Source organism: Chelmon rostratus, chromosome 6 (genome assembly GCF_017976325.1).
Source record: "Chelmon rostratus isolate fCheRos1 chromosome 6, fCheRos1.pri, whole genome shotgun sequence".
Classification (NCBI taxonomy): Eukaryota; Metazoa; Chordata; class Actinopteri; order Chaetodontiformes; family Chaetodontidae; genus Chelmon; species Chelmon rostratus.
The window spans coordinates 20,078,466-20,104,371 of NC_055663.1; the positions used below are offsets into that span (position 1 = coordinate 20,078,466).

At 47.3% G+C, this 25,906-nt stretch overlaps 1 protein-coding gene across 2 annotated transcripts; it reads right to left on the reverse strand.

The window, feature by feature from the left end:
- Positions 1–3,336: 3,336 nt before the first annotated feature.
- Positions 3,337–25,906, reverse strand: LOC121607479 (filamin-C-like). 2 transcript variants are annotated; one of them, XM_041938304.1, is made up of 47 exons: positions 25,229–25,906; positions 22,679–22,927; positions 21,068–21,165; positions 19,704–19,854; positions 19,444–19,562; positions 19,257–19,334; positions 18,970–19,132; positions 18,612–18,812; positions 18,331–18,447; positions 17,589–17,726; positions 17,268–17,394; positions 17,042–17,178; positions 16,746–16,939; positions 16,529–16,642; positions 16,274–16,417; positions 15,982–16,105; positions 15,554–15,714; positions 15,360–15,450; positions 15,039–15,208; positions 14,835–14,952; positions 14,458–14,720; positions 13,719–14,316; positions 13,105–13,278; positions 12,142–12,304; positions 11,729–12,057; positions 11,493–11,616; positions 11,145–11,301; positions 10,875–11,064; positions 10,750–10,773; positions 10,400–10,641; positions 10,193–10,292; positions 9,943–10,083; positions 9,696–9,824; positions 9,408–9,581; positions 9,109–9,273; positions 8,757–8,960; positions 8,516–8,668; positions 8,294–8,416; positions 7,932–8,180; positions 7,524–7,793; positions 7,287–7,424; positions 7,022–7,137; positions 6,089–6,221; positions 5,793–5,969; positions 5,468–5,686; positions 4,782–5,003; positions 3,337–4,070 (listed from the first exon to the last, which is right to left on the reverse strand). In XM_041938304.1, the coding sequence occupies exons 1-47, from the start codon at positions 25,602–25,604 to the stop codon at positions 3,883–3,885; spliced, it is 8,235 nt and encodes a 2,744-aa protein (XP_041794238.1). In that variant the 5' UTR covers positions 25,605–25,906; the 3' UTR covers positions 3,337–3,882. The 2 variants fall into 2 exon arrangements, with proteins under 2 accessions (XP_041794238.1, XP_041794239.1); XM_041938305.1 differs by lacking the exon at positions 18,331–18,447.

A 25,906-nucleotide genomic window follows, 5' to 3' on the forward strand; every position in this document is an offset into this window, starting at 1 on the left:
GCCATGGCTGGTTTCTCTCCTTGAATGTCCCGCCCCGCATGGAGAGGACAAACAAATCTTCTGATTTGCCTCTAATCTGCAGTCTACCCTCAGCGTGGCCCACCGTCAACCCAGCACATCAAGGACAAGCACTCCGCAGGGGGGCTATCCATTAGCACAGCATCCTGCCTCTACCATAGTGTGATAGGGACAGGGCAGAGGGATACGCTCCAATTAGTGACGGAGACATGGGGACTTTGCCCCTGACATGTCCCTGCTGCTCCACAAAAGAAGTGTGAGCACACCTTTCCCATACAAAAGGAAAGCTTTCCTTCCTGTCATTCCTCCCGCCTCAGGCTGTTGCTGTTCATTCACCTCATGAAGCCAAACCATTTCGCATCATGCTGTTTCTTTTCGTGTGTGGTGCTGCCAGGGTGTGTGCGCCTGGTCAAACTTATGTGTGTGTCTACATCTACGGAAGAGAAATGTGTGTGATCTTCTATATGTGTGCTCGGGGTCGTCTTTGGCATGCATCTCTCGTCTGAAGCCTCCATCAAGAGAAATCCATCCCTCTATATAGTGCAGCATGTTCAGCTTGCCTGTACTGGGTTGAGATAGGTTGGACCAGCTTCATGCTTCATGCATTTGCATGCTGCATGAACACAATCTGCTGACGCCCGGTGGGAACTCTGTCCATTTGCATTGTTTCTGCGTTCCTATGTGAAGGGAAACAATTTGCGGCCATAGTCTGATTTGTAATGAGAATTTGTGTACATGAGAGGTAAGAGACACAGAAGAAAGCATAGCAACAACACTGTGGTATGAATATTTAATCTTTGTTCTATATGAATAAAACACAACATGGTTGGTCCTGATTCAACTACAGGACAGCCTACCTTTCACTGGTCCCATGTGGATGTGTCCATTCTAAAGGGGAGAGATGAGCACTCAGATATGAATGAGGTTTTCCATCATAAGAACGCCTCCCATTGAATTGAAACTTCAACAACAGCCTGCAAATGCAAGTGCAGCCCTCTACATAAACACAGAAAAAATCTAGCGTATTTGGTTGATTATGCAGTGTATCAACTATGCATGAAGCAATTACATACCGGGGCCTTGGGGCTCGGATGGAAACCGAATGGATGAATTCCTTCAACGATCCCTCCCTCCACCCTCTCTACATGTCCATTCATTAATCCAGCCGGGCGGCCATTTGTTTGTGCAAACATTCGTTTAGCTGTTTGTTTGTCTGTCTGCTCAGCCGTGGAAGTTTTCCTTTTTTCTGCTCCGAGAGACATCAGTGTCTTGTGACCAAATCTATAGGGATTTCCATCTGAGTTGAAGGGAGAGCTGCATTGATAAATAAAGGTCAAAGGTAGACGAAGCAGGCCCGGGGACAAGGCTTGCGGTGACAGAAGAAGCGAGAGGAGAAATAAACCACTGGATCTGCAGAGGCTTAGATTGATTGGAATTTAGAGAGGGGGAGGAAAAATTAAATTGGGGGGTGGGAGGGAGGGAGGGAGAGGCTGGATCAGAGTAGATGGAGAGAGAGAGAGGAGAGCAGGAGTCAGCATGATAGGGGTAAACCAGAGAATGAGATTTTTGCCCTGAGAGCACCAACTTCAAAAGCTTTTGGGGGCATGCCTTTACACAATTTTACTCTTAACATAATCCAGATTTTGGAGAGCGGGTGTGTGTGTGTGTGTGAGAGAGAGAGAGAGACAGACAGACAGTGAGGATGGGGAGGAGAGAGATGTAAAAGAGACAGCCCCCTCCCCTCCCCCACATTGATCCCCCCTTAGAACAGAATTAATAAGTCATCACCCATTTCACTAAGTCCAACATTTATGATTGCTTTGAAGGTTAAGCTACACGCTGCATTAGCATGTTCTGAATGAATCTGCAGCACTGATTGACTCATATGCACTGTGTGATTTTTAGCTTGTCTCATAAGCACTTGTGCTTGTTTGTTTTTGTGTTTTTGTATGTGTCTGTGTGCCTGTCTGTCTCCCATTCTTCCATCTGGATTCTTTTAATCCCATTCTCTTCCTCTAATCCATCTTTCTCCCTCTCTTCCTCCCACACTCTCTTTGCCCTCTCTTCCCTCCTCTCCCTCCTCTTCTCTACCCCCCCTCCCCTCCCCTCCCTGCTTGCTTGATCGCTGCTGTCTGCATAGCGAGGAGCTGTATCTTGCACGCGGTTGTGATTCACTTGGCAGTCACTCCAGATAAACATGTTGTGGTGGACAGACGCCTGGGTCCCGGTCCGGAGGAGCAGGACGGGGACGACAGACTGACGTGGGTGGGCCCTGCCCCGGTCCCAGCGTCAGCGCGGGCAGCAGCGGGCAGCGCCAGCCACTTGGCCAGATGGTCCAGAGTCGAGCTCTCGCCACTGTTCATCAAATACACCCGCTCGCTCTGTCTTGCCTCGCCATGGCCCCCAGCATCATGTCACAGTGGAACCAGAGAAAATTAGCACCTAATTATAGGCTCCTCTCTGTGAAGAATGGTACTGGTGCTGGTGGTGCGTGTCAGCGTGTGGAGGCTGGGTGGTTGACTCACTGTGGGGCTGAGGCCTGCAGTCCAAGCGGAGGACATACAGAACACACACACAGGCCACGGGAGAGACACAAGTGAATACACACACATATGCATGGGCACACACACAGGCGAAAAGGTTGAACCTCCCTTCTTTCTGGTTGATTTGTGCCTCAGCAGGGTCTGCCCCCTCCCCCCCCCATAAGGGTGCCACAACAGAAACCACTTGTGTTCCATCTCTGATCCAACAGGATTAATTACACTCACAATGGAAGCTGATGCCTCTGGTTTCTATGCTCCGCAGGCTCCCTCGCGTAAAGGATGGTGTAGTTAATCTTCACTGGGAACAATGGAGCTTTGCTCTGGTGTATTTCGTTGAGACGCAGCCATAGAGGAGAGCTTGACTATGCTGCCATCTTGTGATTGCATCTGCACAAGTACAGGATGCAAATGACAAGACTCTATAGTGGACTGCTTCATCAGTGCAATATTAATCAGGGATGATGAATTGATGGCGAAGGCAAACAAAGGGCTCACTACTGTAAGATCCACAGATCAAGTCATGAAATCTAACTATCTTTCAGATACTAGTCTTAGATAATGCTTGATCGGATGCTACCAGCTGAGCGCCTCTGCGATCAAGAGAAAATATCCTGATAGCTGCTCTGACAGAAGAACCAGCATTGGTCTGAAAATAGCTGCATGATGAAAGTATCAAAATCTTGAAAGCAAGAAATGCCTCCTGCTGAATTAGCGAAGGGTCCCGCGAGAAATCAAATAAATTCACTCACATTCATACATAAATTCATAAAATCACTTTTGTCTGGAAAGTTAGCCATTAAAACTTTATTAGGTCGGCAAAGACTTACCAAAAATAGGTTAATATAACAAAAAAAAGTCAATTTCTCATTCTTAAACCATACAAAACCATATTGCATCACACTTCAATACTGCTGATTACTCCAACATTTCCTAACATTCAGTTATTTTGCCATTCGTTTACGACACAACAGACCAGGAGAGGAAACTTTATGGGCCGAGCAAAACATTTAACTAACATCACTCAAGGGCTCGTAAACCACGCTGTTGCCTTTACATCACTCTGAATGCGGATGCAGACTTGTAAATGTAATTTCTGGAGTTAATACAAAACTTTGGCACAACAGATGCTCTGTCATCAAGAAAGCTGTAAGCGAATGTCCTTGCGGGTTTTAGTGCATTTTGAGTGTATTGTAATCCGCTGAAGGCCAGAGAGCAGCACCGGGAAAGAAGCGCTTGGGAGCCTGACTGATGCGTGCACATGGCGAGAAAAGGGCGGTGGGTCAGTGGAACAGAGGGTATGGGCCATTGGCGCAGTTCATTTTTAGGGTGCAACCACTTTGTAAGGGCTCCCGGGGATGTTGTCGTCGCCCCATTTGACGATGATGGAGTAGCTGCCCTTGTCCTTCACGGTGTAGGTGACGTTATAGAGCTTGTTGCCCATGTGCTTGACATACACCTCCTCGCAGGGAGCATGGGGTCCGTGCACGCCCACCATCAGCATGTTGGTACCTGGACGGAGCAGGAAGAGGGTTTAATGATCTGTGTGTACAGGCGTGTGCGTGGCTGTTAGCTTAAAGCTGCACTGATGATCAATGCATGAAATGATTATCCATAATGTCAGAGGGGTCACTCATGGTGACAAACCCATAGAGAACTATCACCCAGTTCACCTCAGCTCTGCTCCAGTGTTTTAGTGTCTTTCAGCTCTTTGTTTTGGTTTTGCGGCCTGCAACTTTAATATTTTTGTTTACTCTCGCTAATTAACATTGTTTTCACATCGGCAGGCAGCTGCTCTCAGTAAAAATTAAAATGTATGCCACCTGCCCAGCCCAAACCCCAGACAGACCAAGTTCACAACAAGCTCTTGAATGTAGTGGAGCATTTAGCTGCTAAAGAGCCAGATATTTCCCTCAGGAGCTGGTGTAGAAGGAGAGCGAATGCTGGGCTTGGTTGCCAGAAACACGACTCCAAAAGAATGCTAATTTTGTTCGCTGGATGTGTAATCTTGCCGTTGTTTGCTAACACGTTCACCATAACAACTTTATGGGGTGATAACACATGAGTGTTGTGTTTGCGGCTCATTCCTCTGCCCACAGGTGACAAAAATCAATATTGTTTTAGTCTGTGGTGTCTGGAGAAGCTGTGTGTGTTTGATGAATTTCTTTTTACTCCATGAGTATAAGATGTGTGTGCGGCTCTTCATGCCACTGATCACCTCACCTGCTTTGCTGCAGTCGACTGTAAAATTGTTTTTCTGTCCGACCAAAGCCTTGGACAGCCCTGTTCCACGACAAACCACCTTGCTGGCGTCGGACGTCAGTTTCGTTGAGGTGGTGGAGGAGGAGGAGCTGTAGGCACCTCCCACTTTGGAGGTCTTGGTGACTGTTTCGACCAAGACAGAGGAGGTCTCGTGGAGGCTGTGTCCCCCTGACAGCCGGGCGCCTGTAGGGGAGGGAGAGACATTAGATAGAGAGAGAGAGGTTATCTAATGTTATCGCGGATCAGTCCAGACATTATATAACACACTCAGTGTTGACAAAGATATGAGGGAAGCAAACACACTGCTGCTCATGGGGAGTGTCAGTCCACAAAAAAACAGTGCGAGGAAGTGGACTAGTACCTGAGCTCAGAAAGGAAAATATTTCAGCCCACTTTCAAATAAAGGGAACGTCCAGGACTTTCAATAAAAAAAGGAGCTTGTATACACCAAGTAGTGGCAGTAATATATTGGTGTAGCGCCAGAGGAAAGATGCTTTTATGTAAGATGTACACTGCGTAGAATGGACCCAGATGACATAACATTTTCCTGACTTCCACACGTTTTTCAGAGGAACATTGGTTTCATAACTGAGACACTCGTCATCTGAGATCAACAGATCAGATGGGAGAATGACTGTCAAGCAGACCTGTGATTTTGGCTTTGAAAGGGCTGCCCACTATGTGCTGTGGCCCTCCGTATTTAATGGTGATGAGATAGTTGCCGGGCGCCATGGGCGTGTAGGTGATCTTGTAGCCTTCAGGACACTCCCGACAGTCCATCTTGACCTTGGACGGCCCGTCGATGTTGACCGATAGAGTGGCAGAGCCTGCGTTGCAGGTTTTGACTACAAACTCTGAGGGTACACCTGGAGGAAAGAGGGAAATACAGAAAAAGATGTTCGAAAAATATAAAAAGGTGCTCAATTATCAGCAAATGTGGTGCATATTTGTAATGGTGGTGGAGAAATCTACCTGTGGTTCCTCCCTGCAGTCCAGGGCCGTGTGCTGTGACCATGCCTGGGTCTCCAATCAGCCCCGGGTCTCCCACTCGCACGTTAAAGGGGCTTCCAGGAATGTGGCATCCATTGAACTTGACGTCTATGGAGTGAACTCCGTTCTCCCGTGGAATGAAGCGGATCGCATTCTTGTCTGAACACAAGTGAGGACGTTACTGATCAGTTACTCATAAAAGATGCTTACAGACAAAAAAGCTGCATTCTCTGTGTTCTCAAGCCTGCTTTGCACTACAAAGTGAGGTTGGTGCGTACCGCTGTCGAGCTCAGTGACATAGCACTCCTCAGAGGAGCCAGAGGGGGTGTGGACCTTGGCGTCGACCACACCTCGAGCCCCGTTGCGCTGCACCATGAACGACGCCTCTTGGTTTACCTTCAAGTCCTTCTCCTACAAAAGACAGGGAAGAATATAATCAGAATACATGCGTGTGCATGTGCGTGCATGTGTGTGTGTGTGTGCCTGCACCTCGAGGGACACGGAGTGTGTGACTCATGGCTGAACAAGAATAGATCGAGCGGTTGGGTGTGAGAGGCAGAAAAGGTCAGAGTTTACAGCGAGGCGTTTAGTGTTTTTGACCCACAGGCGGACGAGCAATCCTACCAGACATAAGAAGTAGCGTGACATTTTAAATGTTGGCCTGATATTGCACTTCACCTGGCTTCTTGTGGTAGAAAAGCACTCAAGTGGCATTTGAGTTGACTAAAAATATATGTTTTTAGCATTGTTGGCAGTTGCAATGGAAAGTGTGAAAGCAAATAAAACAAGCATCTGTGGAGTGAGGAGACCAATATTGTGAGCTGTCACAGGTTTCTCCAATTGGGTCTTTATCTCCTGCTCACTCTATTCTTGTTCTCTTCCTCTGAGGCAGAAACACAGTCACATTGACGAGCTGACTGCCCACACATAGCACAGCTTGTGTTGCCCCACATTAGCAAGGGACAGTTAATCCAGCCCTTCATCACTGGCCAGCATCACAGTATTATAGTCGTGGATAATGCTCCAACACTGGCATTCAATTACACTCCAAGGGCAAAGTGCTATTAGACAGAAATATCTACAAACTCATACATTGCGTTACATGCAATCTGTCGTCCAGCCCTGCTTTTTTGTGCTGTGCTTCTGTCTGTGATTGTTTTGTTCCATAAATTAATGTGTGTGAAAACCTGCGTGAGCGAGTGTGATCTTACCTGAAGGCTTGTGACAGTGAGCCTGCGGGCCTCGTCTGACAGTGTAGCAATTGGAACGATGAATGGGCTGTCAGGGATGTGCTCGTTGTTGAACTTGATTGACACCTCGTAGTCGCCTGGGGAAGCAGACAGGTTATTTACTTTCAGCATCAAATGAACTGGAAGACGTCTGGAAGAATTACTGAGTAAGTTTAGCAGTTTGGAGACAAAAAAAACCCCATTAAACTGAGGAAAATTCTACATGTGTGAGCTGCAAAAGTTCTACCTGGTTCTTTCACTATGTAGGAGACGCCGCAGGAACCATCCTTCCTGTCCTCAAAGGAGATTTCAGCCTTGCTGGGGCCCTCTACAGCGATGGAGAGACCGCCAGCACCTGCCTCTCTGGTCCAGATACTGAATTCAGCTAGAGGGGTGAAACAAAGCTAAATTAGAAGGTTCATCTTAAGTTAAACTGTGCTAAGAAAGGACAGTTCTTTGCAACGATACCACAGAGGGAACTTACAAGGCGCTCCAGCCACGCCTCTTTCCAGACCAGGTCCTCCTGCACGGACCTTGTGCGCGCCTCCCTCCCCCATGGGCCCCACCGTGAACTGGAAGGGGCTACCAGGGACGTGTTGGCCTCTGTACTTGACGTTGACAGTGTGGGGTCCAATTTCCTGTGGGATGAAGCGCACGCTGTAGGTGCTGCTCCCTCCATCCACTATGTCAGCATCCACTGTTTTCCCGCTGGGGCTGGTCACCTGAGCCGTCATCGCCTGAGAGCCACTTTCGACTGGAGGCAGAGCGGCACGGATAACAGATACTCTTGGTTAAAAAGTACTCTAAAATATACATAATTTACTGGACAGTTAAGGGTAAATCATACAAGATTTCAACATTTCAGAAACTGGGTTTATATGTGGACCCTCACCCTCAGGTCTGGCAGTGATGCCAGCGAAGCTGCTGAGGCTCTCTCTGCCCAGAAAGTCTCCAAAAACATCCCTGAAGGGGCTTCCTCCTCCGCCCACCTGCGTGCTCTCCTCCACTCGTACCTCCCTCTTGGTCTCTCCGCCTCGGGTTTTGCTGATCTCCGTGCGCTCCGTGCGGGTGTAGGTGTGACTGCTGCGGGTGAACGTCCTGGTCAGCCTCTCCTGAGCTGAAACCATCTGGAACCAGTTTCCTACAGCGAGGAGACAGCAGTGAGAATACGAATGTGAGTGCATGGCAGGCTCATTTTTTTCAAGATAGTTGACCGCTGCTCTCTAACCTCTTCTCGCTGACTTCTGAACTCACCTGGGATCTTGAGGTTAAGGCCACATGTGCTGCCCACTGAGGCAATTGAAGACGCCTGTCTCTTTCTAGTAATACTCTCCTTGATCCTTCCCTCTCCGGTCACCTTCACTGTGAAAGGGCTCCCTGGAGGGCACAAACACATATATAGTAAACAAAATATATGATGAAGTCTTTTATTTTAATATATTTTATATGTCAGTTTTCCAAGTAAAATATTCCAACCTGGGATGTGCTTTTCAGCAAACTTAATGTTAACAGTGTAACTTCCAGGCTCTGTCGGACAGTAGGTCACTCTGCACGTCCCGTCCTCCACATCTTCACAGTTGATATCCACTTTACTCGGACCCTCAATTGACAATGCTAGACCTCCATAACCTAAAGGAAGAAGAGAAGCAGGATGATAAAGTGTTTGTTGCGACTGTGCTCGCGCTAAAGGTGAAACACACCGTCTCTAAAAGCTTGCCTGCATTCCTCGTGTCCACAAAGAATTCAGCCATTTCGAAAGTGTGGGCCTCCACCAGGCCTTTACCGAAAGCCTTCACTCTGCTGGCCTCGCCAATCTCTGACTGGCCGACCATGATTTTAAAAGGGCTGTTGGCCACGTGCATGCCATCCTTTCTCACGCTCACTTCATGCTCGCCAACCTCCTTAGGCGTGAAAGAGATCCCTGTGAACATGAAAGAGGCAGAGAGGAAAAAAGAAAATCAAGACTAAGAGCCAGAGAAATGAAATATAAATGCATTAGACGAATCTCAACCTCGCAGTGTCTTATCTATGTTCTACTCTTCCTGTTATCTGGCAAGTGCATATCTCACCGAGGTGTCTGTTGGGCAGTTTCTTGAGCAGGCAGGGCTCCTCATTGCCTGATGGTGCTCTGATACTGGCAGTCAGGGAGCTCAGATCAGTCTCCGCGATCTTCAGGGACACGTCAGCCGCTGTGCCGACGTTCAGCTGAGATGTCCGGGTTATGGAGTCGTCCCCTTGACATAAAAAGGTGGTTTAGATGCTTGTCAGCCCCTAAAACCTGATCTATTACATACACAGCCACTATAAATATGTAAAAATCAGCTATATAAAAAAGTCAGTCTGTGGGAGAAGTGATTTATTTCCTCACCGGTGATCTTTGCAGTAAAGGGACTGCCAGGAATGTGCTTGTTGTCAAACTTGACAATGATGTTGTAGTCTCCGGGAGCTGTGGGCATGTAGGACACGGTGCAGGTGCCGTCTTTGTTGTCCTTACAGGTGATCTCGGCCTTAGAGGGACCTTCCACTGCCAGTGACAGACCGCCTGAGAGGGGAGGAAGAAGATTCTTACTTTTCTGCAGTGGGACGTAGACAACAGTTTGTAAGGATAAACTGTATCGCCACACTGGAATATAACTGGAAAAGTCAGGTACGTTACCTTCTCCTGCATTCTTGGTGACCACAGTAAAAGTGGCGGCCTTGTTGACCATGCCGTAACTCAGACCTGGACCATAAGCGGTCACCACTCCACTGTTTACGGCATCCACAAAGAACTGCAAAGGACTTCCTGCAGAGGATAAAATCATTGGTGGTAACTGTGTGTAGTGTCATTTCAGGATGAGGAGTCTATTGTGTTTTGCATACAAAAATAAACCAAGGTTAATTTTTCTGTCTGTGTTTCTGACCTGGAATGTGATTGCCCTCATATTTGATGTCCATCTCGTGCAGGCCTCTCTCTGTGGGCTGGTACTTGATTGTGATGGTGCCATCCTTGTTGTCAGTGATATGCGGGCGGGCAGTCTTGCCTGAAGGCATCCGCACCTCACCTAGAAATGACAGCGGCTTGGTTAAATGTCAGTGACCTAAAAAAGATGCTTGGTGGGTGTGTGTGTGTGTGTGTGTGTGTTGCTTCTGTTCGAGCGGTGTTTGTCACACCTGTGATTTCTCCTTGCTGTGGCGTGAAGGGGACGAGGAAGTTAACAGGACGGAAGAGAGGATCCACTGTATCGCGGGGAACAACTGGCTCATTTGTGGCCTGTCAGTACAGAGACAGGAGAGAAATAGTCGGTTTCATACAACTATCAGAACAAGATTGGATCCAGTACACAACCCTAGCAGCTGTTTAAAAACTCCTGTACTCACCACCACCTGAAAGGGGCTCTTGGGGATGTTTTGTCCCCCAAAGCGAATGGTAATAACATATTTCCCAGGTTCAGGGGCTGTGTAGTAAATGTCAAAGGTCCCATCATGATTCTCCACCACATCCATGTCCAGCTCCATCCCCTGTGGCGTTTGCACCTTGCAGGTCACCTTGCCTTTCCCAGCAGCCTTGGCATCCACTGTGATAACTGTATCCTCAGAGGTCTGCAGCTTCTGAAGGTTTGCTGTTAAGGACAGAGAGGGAATGAGGATGAGGTGTCGCATAAATGCATGCATTATAAGATTTTCCAGCAATGTAGCACAGTAATAAAAACAAAGCAACGGTTACTCACACACGCCATGTCCTCCGATAGAAACTGGAAAAGAAAAATGCAGGTTTTTAATATAAATATGTAAATGCAGCATGCATTACTTTTATTTTTTCAGTGGAATTATGGATGCACGGTGGTTTTCTTACCTGTGAGGCGACATTTGCTGGCGTCCCCTGTGGGCAGGGACTGGATGCGGTATGGGGAGTAGGGAATCTCATCTCCTCCATATTTAATGGTGATAGTGTAAGGGCCTGTGGAGTCAGGCACATAGGAGACAGTGTAGGTGCCATCCCTGTTGTCCTGGATGGTTGCATTTTTTGGCTTGCCCTCTGGGTCCTGTCAATAAACAATATGGAGTTATTTTAGATGGTGGCTTCTACTTCAAAAATTATTGTGTGAACGGTAGCTGAACCCACCAGAATCTGCACAGTGAGCAGTCCCTCTCCAGCATCGCGAGCATCAATAGTGAACTCAACAGGCAGGCTTGCAGACACGCCTTTCGTGTCTAGACCAGGGCCACTTGCGCGTACCTTACTGGCATCATGCCCAGGCTGAGACATTACCTTGAATGGACTGTGGAAGAAGGAGAGAATGTCAAGTGTAATTACTAAGCCCAGTCCTACAAAGGACAGAAATGGGAATAGAAAATTTGCTGAACTACACTTTTCTTTTTTAAATCCAGCCAGACAGAGCAGAACTTTAATTAAGACATATCTGCATATATTGCCTGGCTTTATGGGTTTTTTTTTAAATTCACACTGTACCTATGTGGGACTTCCTGATCTGCATATTTGACAGCTACAGTATAAGGGCCATCCTGGGCTGGGGTGTAGTGGACTGTGTGGGTGCCATCACCATTGTTCTTCACACCAACTGGCTCCACAGTACCTGGAAATCAGACAATATGGAAATGATGACATACCGCCAACTTGCTGATCTTTGTCAGCTTAGTGTTGGCAAGCTTAATGGGTTTTCACAGTTAAACAGGATGTACTTGTACCTGATGGGCCATAGAGTTTGACATCCAGTGGTGCCTGTCCAGCCTGGGTACAGTCTACTGTAAAAGTCTGAGGAACATGGGCTCTCACGCCGGTGCCCAAACCTGGACCCGAGCACTTCACCTTGCTGGGGTCCACAGGGTCCCTCACTGGGACACGGAACGGACTGCCAGGGATAGGATGACCTCCGTAGTTAATGTTGACGTCATAGTCCCCAGGAGTGAAGGGGATGTACTCCACACTGCAGCTGCCATCTTTATTGTCCTTGCAGGATATTTTTGCCTCTGAGGCTCCCTCGATAGTTAGGCCCAGGCCTCCTGTGCCAGCACCCCTGAGAGAGGAGCCGACACTTTTAATTTATTGCACATGTCTGAAGTCCCCCCATATTTCTACTTTAAATGTGGCTCAACAGTACCTGGTCTCCACTGTGAAGCAGTTGGGCTTGTTGGTAATCCCTCCCTCCAGACCTGGTCCATAGGCCCGGACCCGGGTCGGATCACATCCCTCCACTACAGACACTCTGAAGGGACTCTTGGGCACAGGTGCATCGTCATACAGCACCTCAATCAGATGCATTCCTGCACACAAACAGACACATCAGCACAGTGTCTGATGTCATTTCCTGACTGTTCTCACAGCGAGCAAATATTTTCTGTTATTGCCACTTGCTTTTAATTATGGGCCAGACAAATTCCCTTTTAGGGAGATAAACATCTGTTTATTTATAAAAGACGCCATCTAGAGTGCAGACGCTCTGGTGAACGTACAAGGCATTACATCTGTTCCCTATTCATTATTCTGTTACAACATTTTTCTGACAGAGCCCTCTCTGTAGGCCTATATGCCAGATTCCCAGCCGCTCTGCTATGATATTAGAGCATGTCTGCTGGTGGAGAAGTGCTCTGTGATCTCTTTGCTTTGTGTTATAGGTCTCTATTAATATCCCCTGTCATTTCCCTGCTGTATAGCTGTGTGCAGGCAGCCTTCAGCACACATACCTGCCTGGTTAAGAGCTTCTGTTCCACAGCACACTATTTATAAAACAGAGTCTGTCTGCCTCTCTGCCTCCCTGCTCTCTGCCCCTCACATCATTGCTCCACTGCATCATTCTGTATTTATACCGCTCTCTCTCTCTTTCTTTTCCCACTCTCCTGCTTTATTCCCAAATGGCGCCTAAAGCAAGCACCTGTTAGTGATTTCTTCTTCTGTCTGTATGCACTCTCTCAGACAGCCTTCTATGTAAAATCCTCTATCTGCAGCAGATTATACTTTTGATGTAGATCTATACTTCCACCACTGTTGTTCGATGCCTCTCCAGCTTACAATCCTATAACTGTGTGAATAAAAGCTGGGAAATAGAGTAATATTTTTCTCCTACCATCCTCGAATGCTGTGTACTCCACTCTGTAGGTGCCGTCTCCCTTGTCAGTGATGTAGGTGTCTGTGTTGGTGCCGGAGGGGTTGATAATGTGCACCTTCACATGATTTCCTCCAACCTTGTTGAGGGCGCGGGCATCAACGATGAAGTGGGTCGTGACTTCTCTGAGTACACCTGGAAACAGAAAAGCCCCTTCAGGTGTTTTGTTGGCACAGAGAAACAAGACCGAGTATGCTCAGTCACATTAAGGCTTAAATCTTAAACAAATCTTTAGAACACACTTGTGAGAAGTTTATGAACAAGTTAAACAGTACATACACACATACTGCGGCTGCAACTAGCAATTCAATATTTGCATTATAGATTTATCCATCATTTATTTTTACTTTCATTAATTGATTGTTGGTCTATAAGACATCTGAAAATACTATAAAATGGTCATTTAAACCTACCAGACTTCTCCTAATAGCTTTTGTTTTCCAAAACTCAAATATACTGAAATTACAGTGATACAAAACAGAATAAATGTATCAATTTATTAAATAAAATGTCTTTATTTATAATCTACATAGAGTTCTAACTAATTTTTAAGATCATGGTTTTGGTCTCGTTACCTCTGGGCTCCACTCCTGGACCGTAAACATGCACCCCGCTGGTGTCCACAGACGGCTCGACCTGCAGGACTTTGGGAAACTGGGGAATCATATGGCCGCCATACTTGATCGTGATGGTGTGTGTGCCATGGAAAGGTGGGATGTATGTAACAGAGAAGGTCCCCTCCGCAGTTTTCTGGATGTGCACCTCAGCCTTAGCCCCGGTCTCTGACACAATCTCAATGGTGAGCTCAGCATCGCCTGCGCGGGTGCAGTCCACAGTGAAGGTCGCTGGTTCGCCTGCCTTGGCTCTCTCCAGACCTGGTCCGCTGGCCGTCACCTTGCCGGGGTCCAAAGCTGAGCGCACTGCAGCCTTGAAGGGAGAGCCGGGGATGTGCTGCTCAGCAAACAAGATGTTGATGGCATACTCCCCAGGCTCGGTGGGCAGGTAGTACACTGAGCATGTGCCGTCACCGTTGTCCTGGCACTCAATTTTGGCTTCGCAGGGACCCTCCACAGTCAGGCCCAGCCCACCTGCACCAGCTCCCTTTGTGTCAATAGTGAATGGAGCTGGTTTACCCACAATGCCTCCCTGCAGTCCTGGGCCAAAGGCGCGCACCTGTGATGCAACAGTCAGGTCAGTTTTTGAGATGTTGTTTCAAACCTCTACTCAAAAACATCAAAAATGTGTATGTCATGTTTCATGAGCCTTAAGTATTGACAAAGTGAAGAACCACATGCAGCTTTCATGAAGTTTTACCTTTGAAGGATCAGCAGGCATCACTGCTTCAACCCCAAAGGGGCTTCCCATCACCGGGTTGCCATCATAGCTGACATCAACCTTGTACTGCCCCTCCTCTGGGGGAATATACTTCACACTGTGAGTGCCACTGGCTTTGTCTGATTCCAGCTTGCATGGGATTGGTCGGCCAGAGGGTGAGGTCATCTTCACACCTACATTGCCCTGCCCACCGGCACCCTTTGTGTTAACAGTGAACTCCTGATCCTTTCCAACCTCCACTTCTGCAAGAATGATTAATATGAAACACTTAAACTTTTGCAATTAATTTTTTTATATACTGTAAAAGCCAGAGTATAGTATTGTATAGTGCATGGTGTATAGTGTTTGTAACTTACTGCTGTCTAATCCCTCCACTTTCACCTTTCCAATATCCAGAGGTGGTGCCACTGTGATGTGGAAAGGGCTCTTGGGAATGGGATCTCCTCCGTGAGTGACTGAAATTGCCATGTTACCCTGAAAAGACACATTTGAGGCGTTGTTATGAATAATCTCTGCATCTGTACTAAAGGTAATGGGCTTCAAACAGAGGCCTACTGTACCTGTTGAAGAGCTGTGTACTTGACAGTGTAGGAGTAATCGTGGTTATCGATGATCTCAAAGTCACGAACTGCCTCTCCTGGGCTTGATGCTGCAAAATGCACCTCAGGCTTGGCCTTGCCAGCTCCCTTTGTGTAGATGGTGAAGTGGGTTGGAGTGCCCACCTCCACTCCTGAAACACACACGCGTTTTGTCAGTGCTGCCAATCCTAGTCTAATCAAATATTGTATTGTAGTGGGTCTTTGTTGCCGAAACAAATACCAATCAATTTAGCATGCTTGGTATTTAAACTAATTCTGGTTCTTGTTGTCAGTGGATCTCACCTGTCTTGTTGAGTCCGGGGCCCTCTGCTCTCACCTTGCCAGCATCATGGGAAGGATCCACTTTGACTTTGAATGGACTGATGGGAATTTCCTGACAAAGCCAATCATAAAACAATCAGAAGAAATTACCCAAGTCTAAATACAACTCCAAAAATCATTCTTCAAAACTCTTGCAGTGAGAACTGTATTCTTACCTGGTCCGCAAACAGCACCATGATGGTATATCGGCCTGGACCGGGGGGAGTGTACTTGACAGTGAAGGTGTCATTGTCATTCTTGATGATGTCAAAGTCGATGTCTGCTTCGGCAGGGCCAACCACCCCTGGGGCACACTTGATTCCAATGCTGATGTCCCCTAATGGTGCATAGCAATGAGCACAGTTCACTAAGGTCATTCAAAAGTAGATGATCTGAATAAATAGAAGCAGTCTCTCCACTGCCTAGAGCTTTATTTTAAGTGCATTTCATACATTTCAAACGACTTGCCTCAGCTTTGTCAGCTAAACTGCATAGATTTATTTTTTCTGTGGTTTATAGTTGTTATTAATTTCATTAAGAGCCAAATAAACTCAGAAGTGTTTTTGTGACTAACCACCCACACCACCTCCTCGTTCATGCTCACCTTGACCAGCCTCACCACAGTCCACGGTGAAGTATGTTGGCTCGTTCGCCTTGAGCCCTGTCTTCTCCACTCCAGGCCCATAGACCTTGACCCTGTCGGGATGAGAGCCCTCTCCAACCAGCACCTAATGAATTCACAGTGTACTTGAGGCAGAAGCAGTTGGTTCAAGTATAACTGCCGCAGTCCTCTAACTTTGTCTACATTCAGTAGAGTATCATTATATTAAATTGACTGAATTTTAAGTGCAGCAGTTGTGGGTGTTTGTGTGTGTGTGCATTGTCATGTGTCTTACCCTGAAGGGGCTGTTGGGCACATTGACCTCCCCCCACGTGATGATGATGGTGTGTTTAATGGGCTTGACAGGAGTGTACACACACAGAAATGTGCCGTCTCCCTTGTCATTGATCTTGATGTCGATGGTGCAGCCTTCAGCATCCTTAGTGGATGCAAAAGCATGTCAGTACTGGTCCGTAGAGGCACATGCAATATAAATGACATGTTCTTATGAATAAACAATGGAGGTTTCACAAACTAGTGCTCTCCGTACCTGTGCATAGATCTTGAGGTGACCCTTCCCTGCCATGCGGGCATCAATGGTGAATTCAGTCGGTTTGTCCACAATTATACCAGTTGGCTTCAGGCCTGGGCCATAGGCTTTCACCTGCAACATTTCATTGTTTTAATATATTTTGTTTGGAATATAATCCAAACAGGTCACCATAACCTGTTTTATATCAATTGTACATAAATCAGTGAGTGTGAACCTTCTCAGGGAAGACGTCATTGGCTGCAGGAAGGATGTGGGCCATGAAGGGGCTGTCCTTGATGTCCTCGTCGTCACAAATGACATGGACAGCATAGTCACCTGGCTCAGTGGGCCAATAGCGCACATCACAGGAGCCGTCACCCTTATCATCACACTCAATTTTAGCCTGTGATGGGCCTTCAATGGAGAAGCCTGAGCACAAACATAATTAAAACATTCATACTTAACATTTTGAATACATAAAATATTCCACTTTCCTTCTATGCGAGCTCATATTAGTTGCACATGGCTCACCGAGAGTTCCAACGTCAGTGCCGATGGCCTCTACCACAAAGTCAGCAGACTTTCCCACCATGCCAGTCTTCAGACCAGGACCCCAGGCCCTCACCTTCTGAAAACCTGCCTCAGCACTCACCTCCACTTCGAATGGGCTGCAGCACACAAGAATGCACAATATTACCTCGCGTAACTGTGAATGTGCATTGTTAATGAATAGCTAAAGGTAGCAATAGGACCCTACCTGCGTGGGATGGACTGGCCTCCCCAGGTGATGCTGACTGTGTATTTACCAGGCTTAAGGGGATAATATTCACATTCATACACACCGTTTCCTGCATCTCGCACTTTCACTTGCTCCTCTGCACCAGCTGAGGATGAATAATACAGTTAATATGGATTTTTATGAAGTCGTAAAGACATTTTGCGCATTTTGTTCAGTGCTTTATCATATGTCTATGTGAATGCTAGCCTTCAGACAAAAACCCAAACAAAGGAAATAATTCTAAAAATGCACGAGAAGGAGTGGGGAGTGATGCAGAGAAGAGAGAGCTGTCTGACTCACTTGGTCCTTTGACTGAGACGCTCAGCTCTCCGCTGCCAGCTCCCTTGGTGAAAACTTTGAAGTCTGCAACCTCCTTTACTCTCACGCCTTTAGGCTGAAGGCCTCTGCCTGTGGCTCTGCAGGCGTTTGGGTTCATTGCTGAAAGGAATGACGACAAGTGTGAAAGAGAAACAGTTAGCAAAGCAAAAGGCAACTGAGAGTAGCCAGCAGTTGACAGCAATGTTAGTAGCAAAGACAGTAAAATATCCAATTCATGTTGGATTTAAAGGTTGACTGACAGAACCTGTAAATGAGGATGATGCTCTTTGCAGCACATTTAACACAAAGTGCAGAATGCTGAATGGGATATTGACACATTTGAGAGCATCGAGGGAGCGTCTGACAACATTTCACTCACTCGGAAATGTTGACTGCAGGCTTTAACTGAATGCTGGCTGGTGCAAATTTAGACGTGATAAAAACAAACATGTCGACAGCGCAGGCAAGGATAGTGGAAAGAAATGCAAAGTGGGGCAATCTGCAAACTATTTGTACAACATCTCATCTCCTCTTGAACATAACTACACCATCAAGCTGCAGGATGCAAGAAGATGGAGCAGGCGACCAAGCACGGCATTGAGCCATGGCACCCTAATCTGAGAGAAAGCACAGAGGGGCATCTGCAGGGCACGGCATAGGCAAAGGTTTTGGGGGGATCTGGCTGAGCATTGGGCACAGGCTCCTCCCAGCACACCATACTAACTTGGGTGGCCAGGTTTTGGGGGAGGCACCCCCCTCCCACCCTTCGCTCCAGGAGGGGTGCGCACTGACTGAGGGACTATCTGCAGCGGAGCTCCCATGGGAGGAGCAATGGATGGAGCTACAAATGACAGATAGGAAGGGTTATGGTCTATGCCGGGTGGTTGTTCCCTGGGTAAATAAAGTTGACTGCAGATTGTGATGGATAGATCACCCTGACATTAACAGCACGCTAAGAAATCAGATTTGTCTGACAGTAATTTACAACACAGACAGATGGCTCACCCTCTGCGATGTTGACAGTGAAAGGGCTCTTGGGGATCTCCTGGCCTGCAAACAGTACGTGGACGGTGTGAGGCCCTTCCAGCATGGGACGATAGGTGCAACGGAAAACATTGTCGCCCTTATTCTCCAGGATGAGCTCCACTGTGTCCTTTTTGCCCTGAGGATCGACGATGACCACGCTGACGTCACCATTACCAGCACCTGGGTGTGTAAGGAATAAATGATCAGTTATCAAGGTCAAAGCAGATGCTGAGAAGATTCTCGTAATTCTTTTGACTGTTTTAAATCACGTCAAGCCTTTCATCAGAGCACATTCCTGCATGTCAGTATGTAAAGTGTCTGAATTTTCCATACTAACCAGCTGTGTAGATGTCAAAGTAGGTGGGCTTGTTAGCCACATTGCCTGTGGGCTCCAGACCTGGTCCCCTGGCATGCACTTTGCTGGGATCACCCATAGCCTTTGCTACGTTCACCGTGTAGGGGCTCTTGTCAATGTCCTGACCAGCAAACAGCACTTTAACCTAAGAGGACAAAATCAAGACGAATTTAAGACTCCTTTAAATAGAGTCATTTGTCCATGTTGTGCTGAGTGATGTGTGGACTAACGTACAGCAGAAGAAAAAACAGCTTGCAGCTTGGTCTTACCTTGTGAACACCCTCTACTTTAGGAACATAGGTGACAGTGTAGGTTCTGTTTTTGTCATTGTTGGGTTTAACTTTAGCCTGGAGAATGAGAAGACAAAGTAAGAGAGGGTCAGATTAAAGATTAGATGCTACACAGACAGCTAGTAGCCTGTATAAGAAGATCCCCTGCCTATCAGGTATCACGTACTTCCTCTTTGTGTCCCTCTGGATCCTCCACATAGACCAGGACCTCACCACTGCCAGCTTCCAGAGTTTCGACAGTGAACACAGCTGGTTGCAGCACCTTGTTGCCATGAGGCTCAATACCTGTAATAACACAGGGTGTGGTGATACATTCTGCAAGGTTCCAAAAGTTTCCTGAGAGTCAGACGCTTGTGCTATTGCTAATATGCATTCATAATGTTCATACAATCTGCAGGTGTTCATGGCTATTGTTGGGTCACCTACCAGGTCCATAGGCTTTGGCCTTGTTGGGGAAAAGCTGTTTGGGCCTGAGAGGAGCTCCAGGCTTCAGCTTTGCCTTGGGGAACTGAGACAGGTAGGTCATCACAGAGTGCTCGTCCACATCTGGGTCCACAATCTCCTCAGGGGCGATCACCTACAGCAAGACAACCAGCACAGCAGGGGTTAATCATGTACAGTATATGTGCGAACAAATAGGGTTTTTTTTTAAAGACATATATCAACATAAAGGATACGGTTCAGTTGTTATGCAACATCCTGCAACAACCATGACCATAAAAAATCATCTTAGCTCTATTTAAGTTTTAATTGGCTGTATTATCATTGTAAGAAGGCTATGATTGACTCCTTACAGAACTTTCCTTTATTACGCATGCAGCAATGGGATTTAACAAGGATTAAACTTATTTATTCCCACCACCTCCCACCTTTGACTCCTCTCTCCCTTCCAGCTCTTGTTTGCTTGTCTATCACACAGTGGCACAAAGCCATGCTCCACACTAGTTATATTTAACCCCAGGACAGCAGGGTTAAGGATTGTTGCCCTCAATAAGCCAGCCAGGGGGATTAATCCTGAGCCAGACCTCTCCTACATCTCCTTAACACCACCACACTGGAATCCAGCCCTCAGGCCTGCAGAGCCATGACATGCACCCCACGGCTATCTCACCAATGCTAAGCCTCATGGAGAATAGCTAACCCCTGTGTCTTAGACAAACAAGTAAACAACCTGCATAGTGCACATTACAATACGGAGACTCAGAGTCTCAGTCTTACAAACGGAACTGGAAATATTGCGCTCTGGCTCTGTTCACATTGTTATTCTGATGAACACGGGCATATTTACACCTCTGTTTCAGTGGCTGGCTCGGAAGGCGTTAAGAAATCTCACACCTCCACAAATTCACGAATCTACTAAATAAAACTCTTACAAACTCACTCACTGAGAGCTACAATACAGTAAATGGAAATATTAGAAGTGAGCTGGGTAATAAATATTTCATGACACCCTCCAGCATGATCTCCTTGGAAAAGCACTAGGCCCCATATCATGCACAGCACTGCCTTTTTTTCAGCTCAGTGTTGCCTCACAGGTCTATGTGGATGTGGTGAGCATGTTTGCATTTGCAAATGCGTCTCGGTGCTTGCTTTAAACTGCTCAGAAATAATTGGTGCTTCCTGAATGTTTGTCCGCTGAGTATAATATACCCTGCCAATCAGAAAACAGAGAAGACTCCTGCTTTTCTCATTGCATTGCCCTGTGAGATGAACCCCACCCATCTGACATCCGGCTGAGCAAAAGCAAACTAAAAAGCACTTTTTTGAGTGACATCTATCATGCATCTTACCTGAGGCACACCCAACCAGTCGTCGGCCTGTTGCATGGCTTCTCTGGCATTCTGCACAGGCTTGTTTGGGTCCCACTCTGCCCAGTCAGGACACAAGCCTGGCAGAACGTAAACAGGGTAATTAGACAATTACTAACACCGATTTACACTATAGTAAGGTCACTTGGGCAGTCACTACTATCCATCTAATGCCACCAACTACAGCATCACATGACCTTACCCACGCTGCTCTGCTCCTGTGAATTAAATGAAGGTGTCTTTCGACTGCTCAAAACAAACAACCTCGAGACACTCTGGCACTTTCACTGTGGCTAAAGCTAGCCTCCACTGCGCTGCTAATGCCTAAATTGGATTAGTGCTGGTGATGGAGTGGCCACTCGCTCTAAAGGCCCATACAGGCACGCCATAGAATACTATCATCCAATTAAAATAGACACAGGACCACCGTATTAACAGGGCTGAGTTTGAATGCATATGCAAGGAAGGAGTTTGCAGTGACAGCGCTGAAAAAACTTTGTAAAGCTGTCATTTTGGAGGCACCAGGGTGGGTCCTCCACCATGTTGCTATGGGAATTCATGGCTAATTAAAGTGATGTCAGCTCTGGGGTAAAGCCATGAATAGCCATGCAGTTCATAATGCAACATCACTGCAATACAAAGAGAAGGAGACGTGTGATATAGTTGGAAAGAACACAGTGGATATACTAACAGAAGTTTCTGGTCAGAGCAATTATCTTGCTTTGCACACTTGTATCTGAATTAAAGGAGCTTCTGTGTTTCAGGACAGAGCTAGTTTCATCATTACCCTGCTGTTTGGTATTAGCTGATGAAACGACAGAACCTTGTATGGTCAGCATTGCAGCAGTGTTTGAAAGATGCGTCTCCTCAGATCAATGGCTCATGTAAACACAGTTAAACATGGTTCTGTACTCCTCTTGCGACTCCTCCACCTTTCGCTCTGTGAAGCACAGCTAGGAGAGGGTTCTCTTCAGTGTTTGAAGCAGAGGCCTAAACTGGCGCTGGCTCAAATCGTGGCCTTGTGGACCTTGGATCTGTGGCTTAGGCACCTCCCTGTGACAGATCACTCTGCATTTTGTTGCGGAGCCAAGCATCCCCCTTGACAGAAGGGGAGGAATGGTGCCCAAATTTGGGGGTGTTGTGTAGCTGCAAGGCTATAAACACTAAAGCCGGAGCTTGGGCCTCAGGGCCCGAAACAGTGAGAGCGAAGGCTTCAGTCAGTGTAGGACAGCTGGCAGGGACGTCCTCCGGCCATCAGCAAGCCCTCTACACCCCGCTGACACTGCCTAGCCCCCAGAGACAGATTACACTGTCTGATATCTGAACCTGAGTCTGGTTGTGTGTTTGTGTGTGTGCTCCACAATGTGCGGGAGATATATAGCCCTCACTTCTAATGAGGACCAAAGGAGACAAATTCTCATGAGAACGAGATACGCAGATACACTGTCTGACACATGCCTGACCCCAGCCTCCATAGCAACCAAGGTAAACCGCTACATACAACAAGCCTTTAAAGAGGCACCACACGTAATCTGACTCAGCACTTACTCCACCGGCCTGTGCACTCAGCTCACGCCGCTGCACACTTCTTACCTGGGGCACAGTTGTCGACCAGAGCTCCCAGGGCTTTGCCATCCCGCCAGTCACGGTTGAAGTTGTTGATGGGCAGCTGGGGCACCTTGTTCTGTATCCAGCCCAACAAGCGCTGTTTGGGGGTCAGCTTCTTAGTCTCCTCGTCATCCTCGTCGTCCCACATGGGCATGGAGATAGAGTAGTGGAGGATGAGAGTCCAGATAAGACCCAGGATCAGCTTTAGATTCCCATCCACAATGGCTTTGCTATCTGTAGTTGGACAGAAAAGACAACAGTGTTCATGAGGATTTATAACTTTCAAAAGGTCAAATAATGCACCGTGTCCTACAGTGTTTCGTGGTACACTAGCTAACTGCATCCTCCAGCTGTGGGCCCTTCCCTTCCAGGGAGATTTGTGCAACCTACTAGTAATTGGATTATATTTTCCATATTGTTATCACTGATCCAGGCAGCCAACAGCTAAACCATCAAAATTTAAGATCTGTACATGAGTGTATGACATCAAAGCAGTCTTTCCTTGCTGTTGTGCAGAGTTGACCAGACTATTCTGAGTAGAAATATAAACAATGATGATTGACTGCTGAGGAGACAAGAATCTAATGCTCCTCACTGCTTCCCCCGAGCCCCTTTCTCTCAGACAGCTGTCTGGCTGAGGACCCCTGACAATCTGTCATCCAGTCACAATGGTACGCTGAAGACAGTGACAGCTGAGGATATGTGGAAGTGGATCCCGCTCTGCATAAATACCACTTGGATTTCAATTACGTCCAAAACTCGTAGCGCTGGCGTGCGATAAATCAAATAGGTGGAGATTAGACTCATTGACAGCGAGCACGCAGCTCATTTCCTCAAGTTCTCCGAGGAAAAGTTTGTCAAATAAACCATTTTAAATCCACTTTCATTTAGAAATTCAGCCATTTAAACCAAGGAACCTCTGAGGAGCGCTTGACTTTAATGTTTCATCGACTAATCTTGTGTGATACACTCTGGTTAATTCAGTAAGACTTTAATAAGGGAGGGACTTTGGTGCCAGTTGTTTATCACGGGACTGTTTTATTGAGACCGTTTATCTTTTCATAGGTGGGTGCCTCCTATCAGAGGGTAATGCCTGATGTGCCACCGCTTGACTGGCACAGGCAGGTGGCACGATGTGGCACAGCGTGGTTTTGATCCCGCCGTGTCCGACTTTAAGGGCGAATGTGTGGTCAAAGAGACATCCATCAAATTGTATCTAGTTACACACTGTGACACATGTGCAGCTAAGCCTGTGGGGATTTTTTTAGTGTCTCTGGGTCACTGGAATGAGACATTATCTTGAGAGGGCTGCACTGACCCACTAGAGCTGCATGGAGGGAGAGGGTGCTAGCAAGGAAAGTGCCAGGACTTCTATTATCACGCCCTACTTCTGTCAGAACAGTCTGGCCTGGTCTGGTGCAGCTGGGACGCTAACATATTAAGTCCTAGACACGCTGTCCTGCACACAAACCCTGCAGAGGTGATAGCTGCGATTGTGACCTTTGCCCTCCTGTGACCGCCAGGATTTCAGCTTGCCTCAGTATCATTGCACACGCTCCAGGTGGCACACCGTGGCCTTCACAGTCCCCCGGCCAAAGCCTCAGCCATGCCGGGAATTTCACTCAAGTGTGTGGCAGGCCCATTAGTTACCAAAACAGAAAAATACTCTTGTCAAAATTTTAATAAATTCCCTCCTGTATGACTGGTGGGGTTGTCTACAGGTGTGTAATTGAGCCATAACTCTTCATCTTACAATATCTGCTCTTTTCAGATTCGACTATTAGTTTCTCCTCTGTTATTAAATATTTCTAAGAGGCAGCATTCTGTTCAGTCTGCAGGAGCGAAGTCTTCCTCTGGCGACTCTGCGGATGTGACACACATCCACAACAATTTATTGTAAGCTCAGCTATGTGTTCCACGGTCTGATCCCCGAATCCCACCGGAGTTAATCCTTCCCCTCGCAGGAGTTGCTGATGGCTCTGGCTGTCAACGAAGAGCCCCAGCGAGCCGTCCTGACCCCTGACCTGGCAGAGATGAGCAATTGTGCCAGCTTGTGTTTGCGTGTGGAGGGGTGTGTGAGTGTGTGGCTGCTGTCCACATGGAGAAAACCGCGTCTCGTTCTCATTAGCACAGTCCTAGTGAATTTCCAGCCCATAATTTACCACATTGCTGCAGCGGGAGTTAGGTTAAGCGTAAGGTGGAGCCACTAGGCCTTGGCCCCGACACAAGTTAATGACCTCAGTGGCACCTCTGCAGTAACTTTCCAATAATCTGTTGACCCCAGCTCAATGCAGCCTTCCAGAGGCCCGTGGACATCATGTCTCGCTGCTGGCTGACGCCTGGGCTGATAACATACCAGCAGAGCAGCTAGTGGACGTGGATGTGTTTGTCAAGATATGACACTCGGTTTACATCTCTGCGTCTTTTTAGGACACTGTCGCCATCAAAGTCAACTTTTATTGCTTTTTCCTATCTAATAATAGCCTGGTAACTTTTTATGTTTGCATTTCACAGCTGAAACCATGTCTAACTTACCTATTGAGACCAGTTTGATGTGCTCTCTGTCCAGGAACTCCAGCGCCACAGAAACATTTTCCAGCTTCATCTGACGGAAGTTGGGTCTGGTGTGGTACTTTCTGTACATTTTCTTCTGGCTCAAAACTTCCAGGAGAGAAATGAGCTTCAGGCCGTCAGTGAAATCCCTCTGCAGGTCGGTGATGGTCTTGTTGACGCACTTGAGGTGCTCGTTGCACCACCTGGTGAAGGTGTTCTGCTGGATCTTCTTCCATGGCGCGTCCTCGGCCAGGTCCTTCTCCGTGGCTGGCATCTCGTCGTCCTCCTCTTCCCCAAAGTCGGTGGCCTGGTAGTACTGCGGAGGCAGCTGGTCGTCGCTGTAGTTGTTGCTCATCATGGTGGCTTTTTCCGTGTCCACTTTTATACCTCGGTGACACTTGCAGAAAACTTTAGCAGGTCGATGGCAAGCGCGCTCTCGCGGAGGAAAGTTCAGACTTGGAGGAGTTTAAAAAGCAGCCCGGAGATTTTTCGGACGCACTTGCGAAGAAGCCACTTGTGTCAGGACAGTGATGGATTAAATGATCCGATTTACAACGTGCGAGGCAGCTGGTCGTCCGCTTTTTTTTAATTGGCACCCTCTCGACAAGTCGTTCCTTATGGCCCCGAGAAGAATGACGCTTTTTGACAAATGGAGTTTGG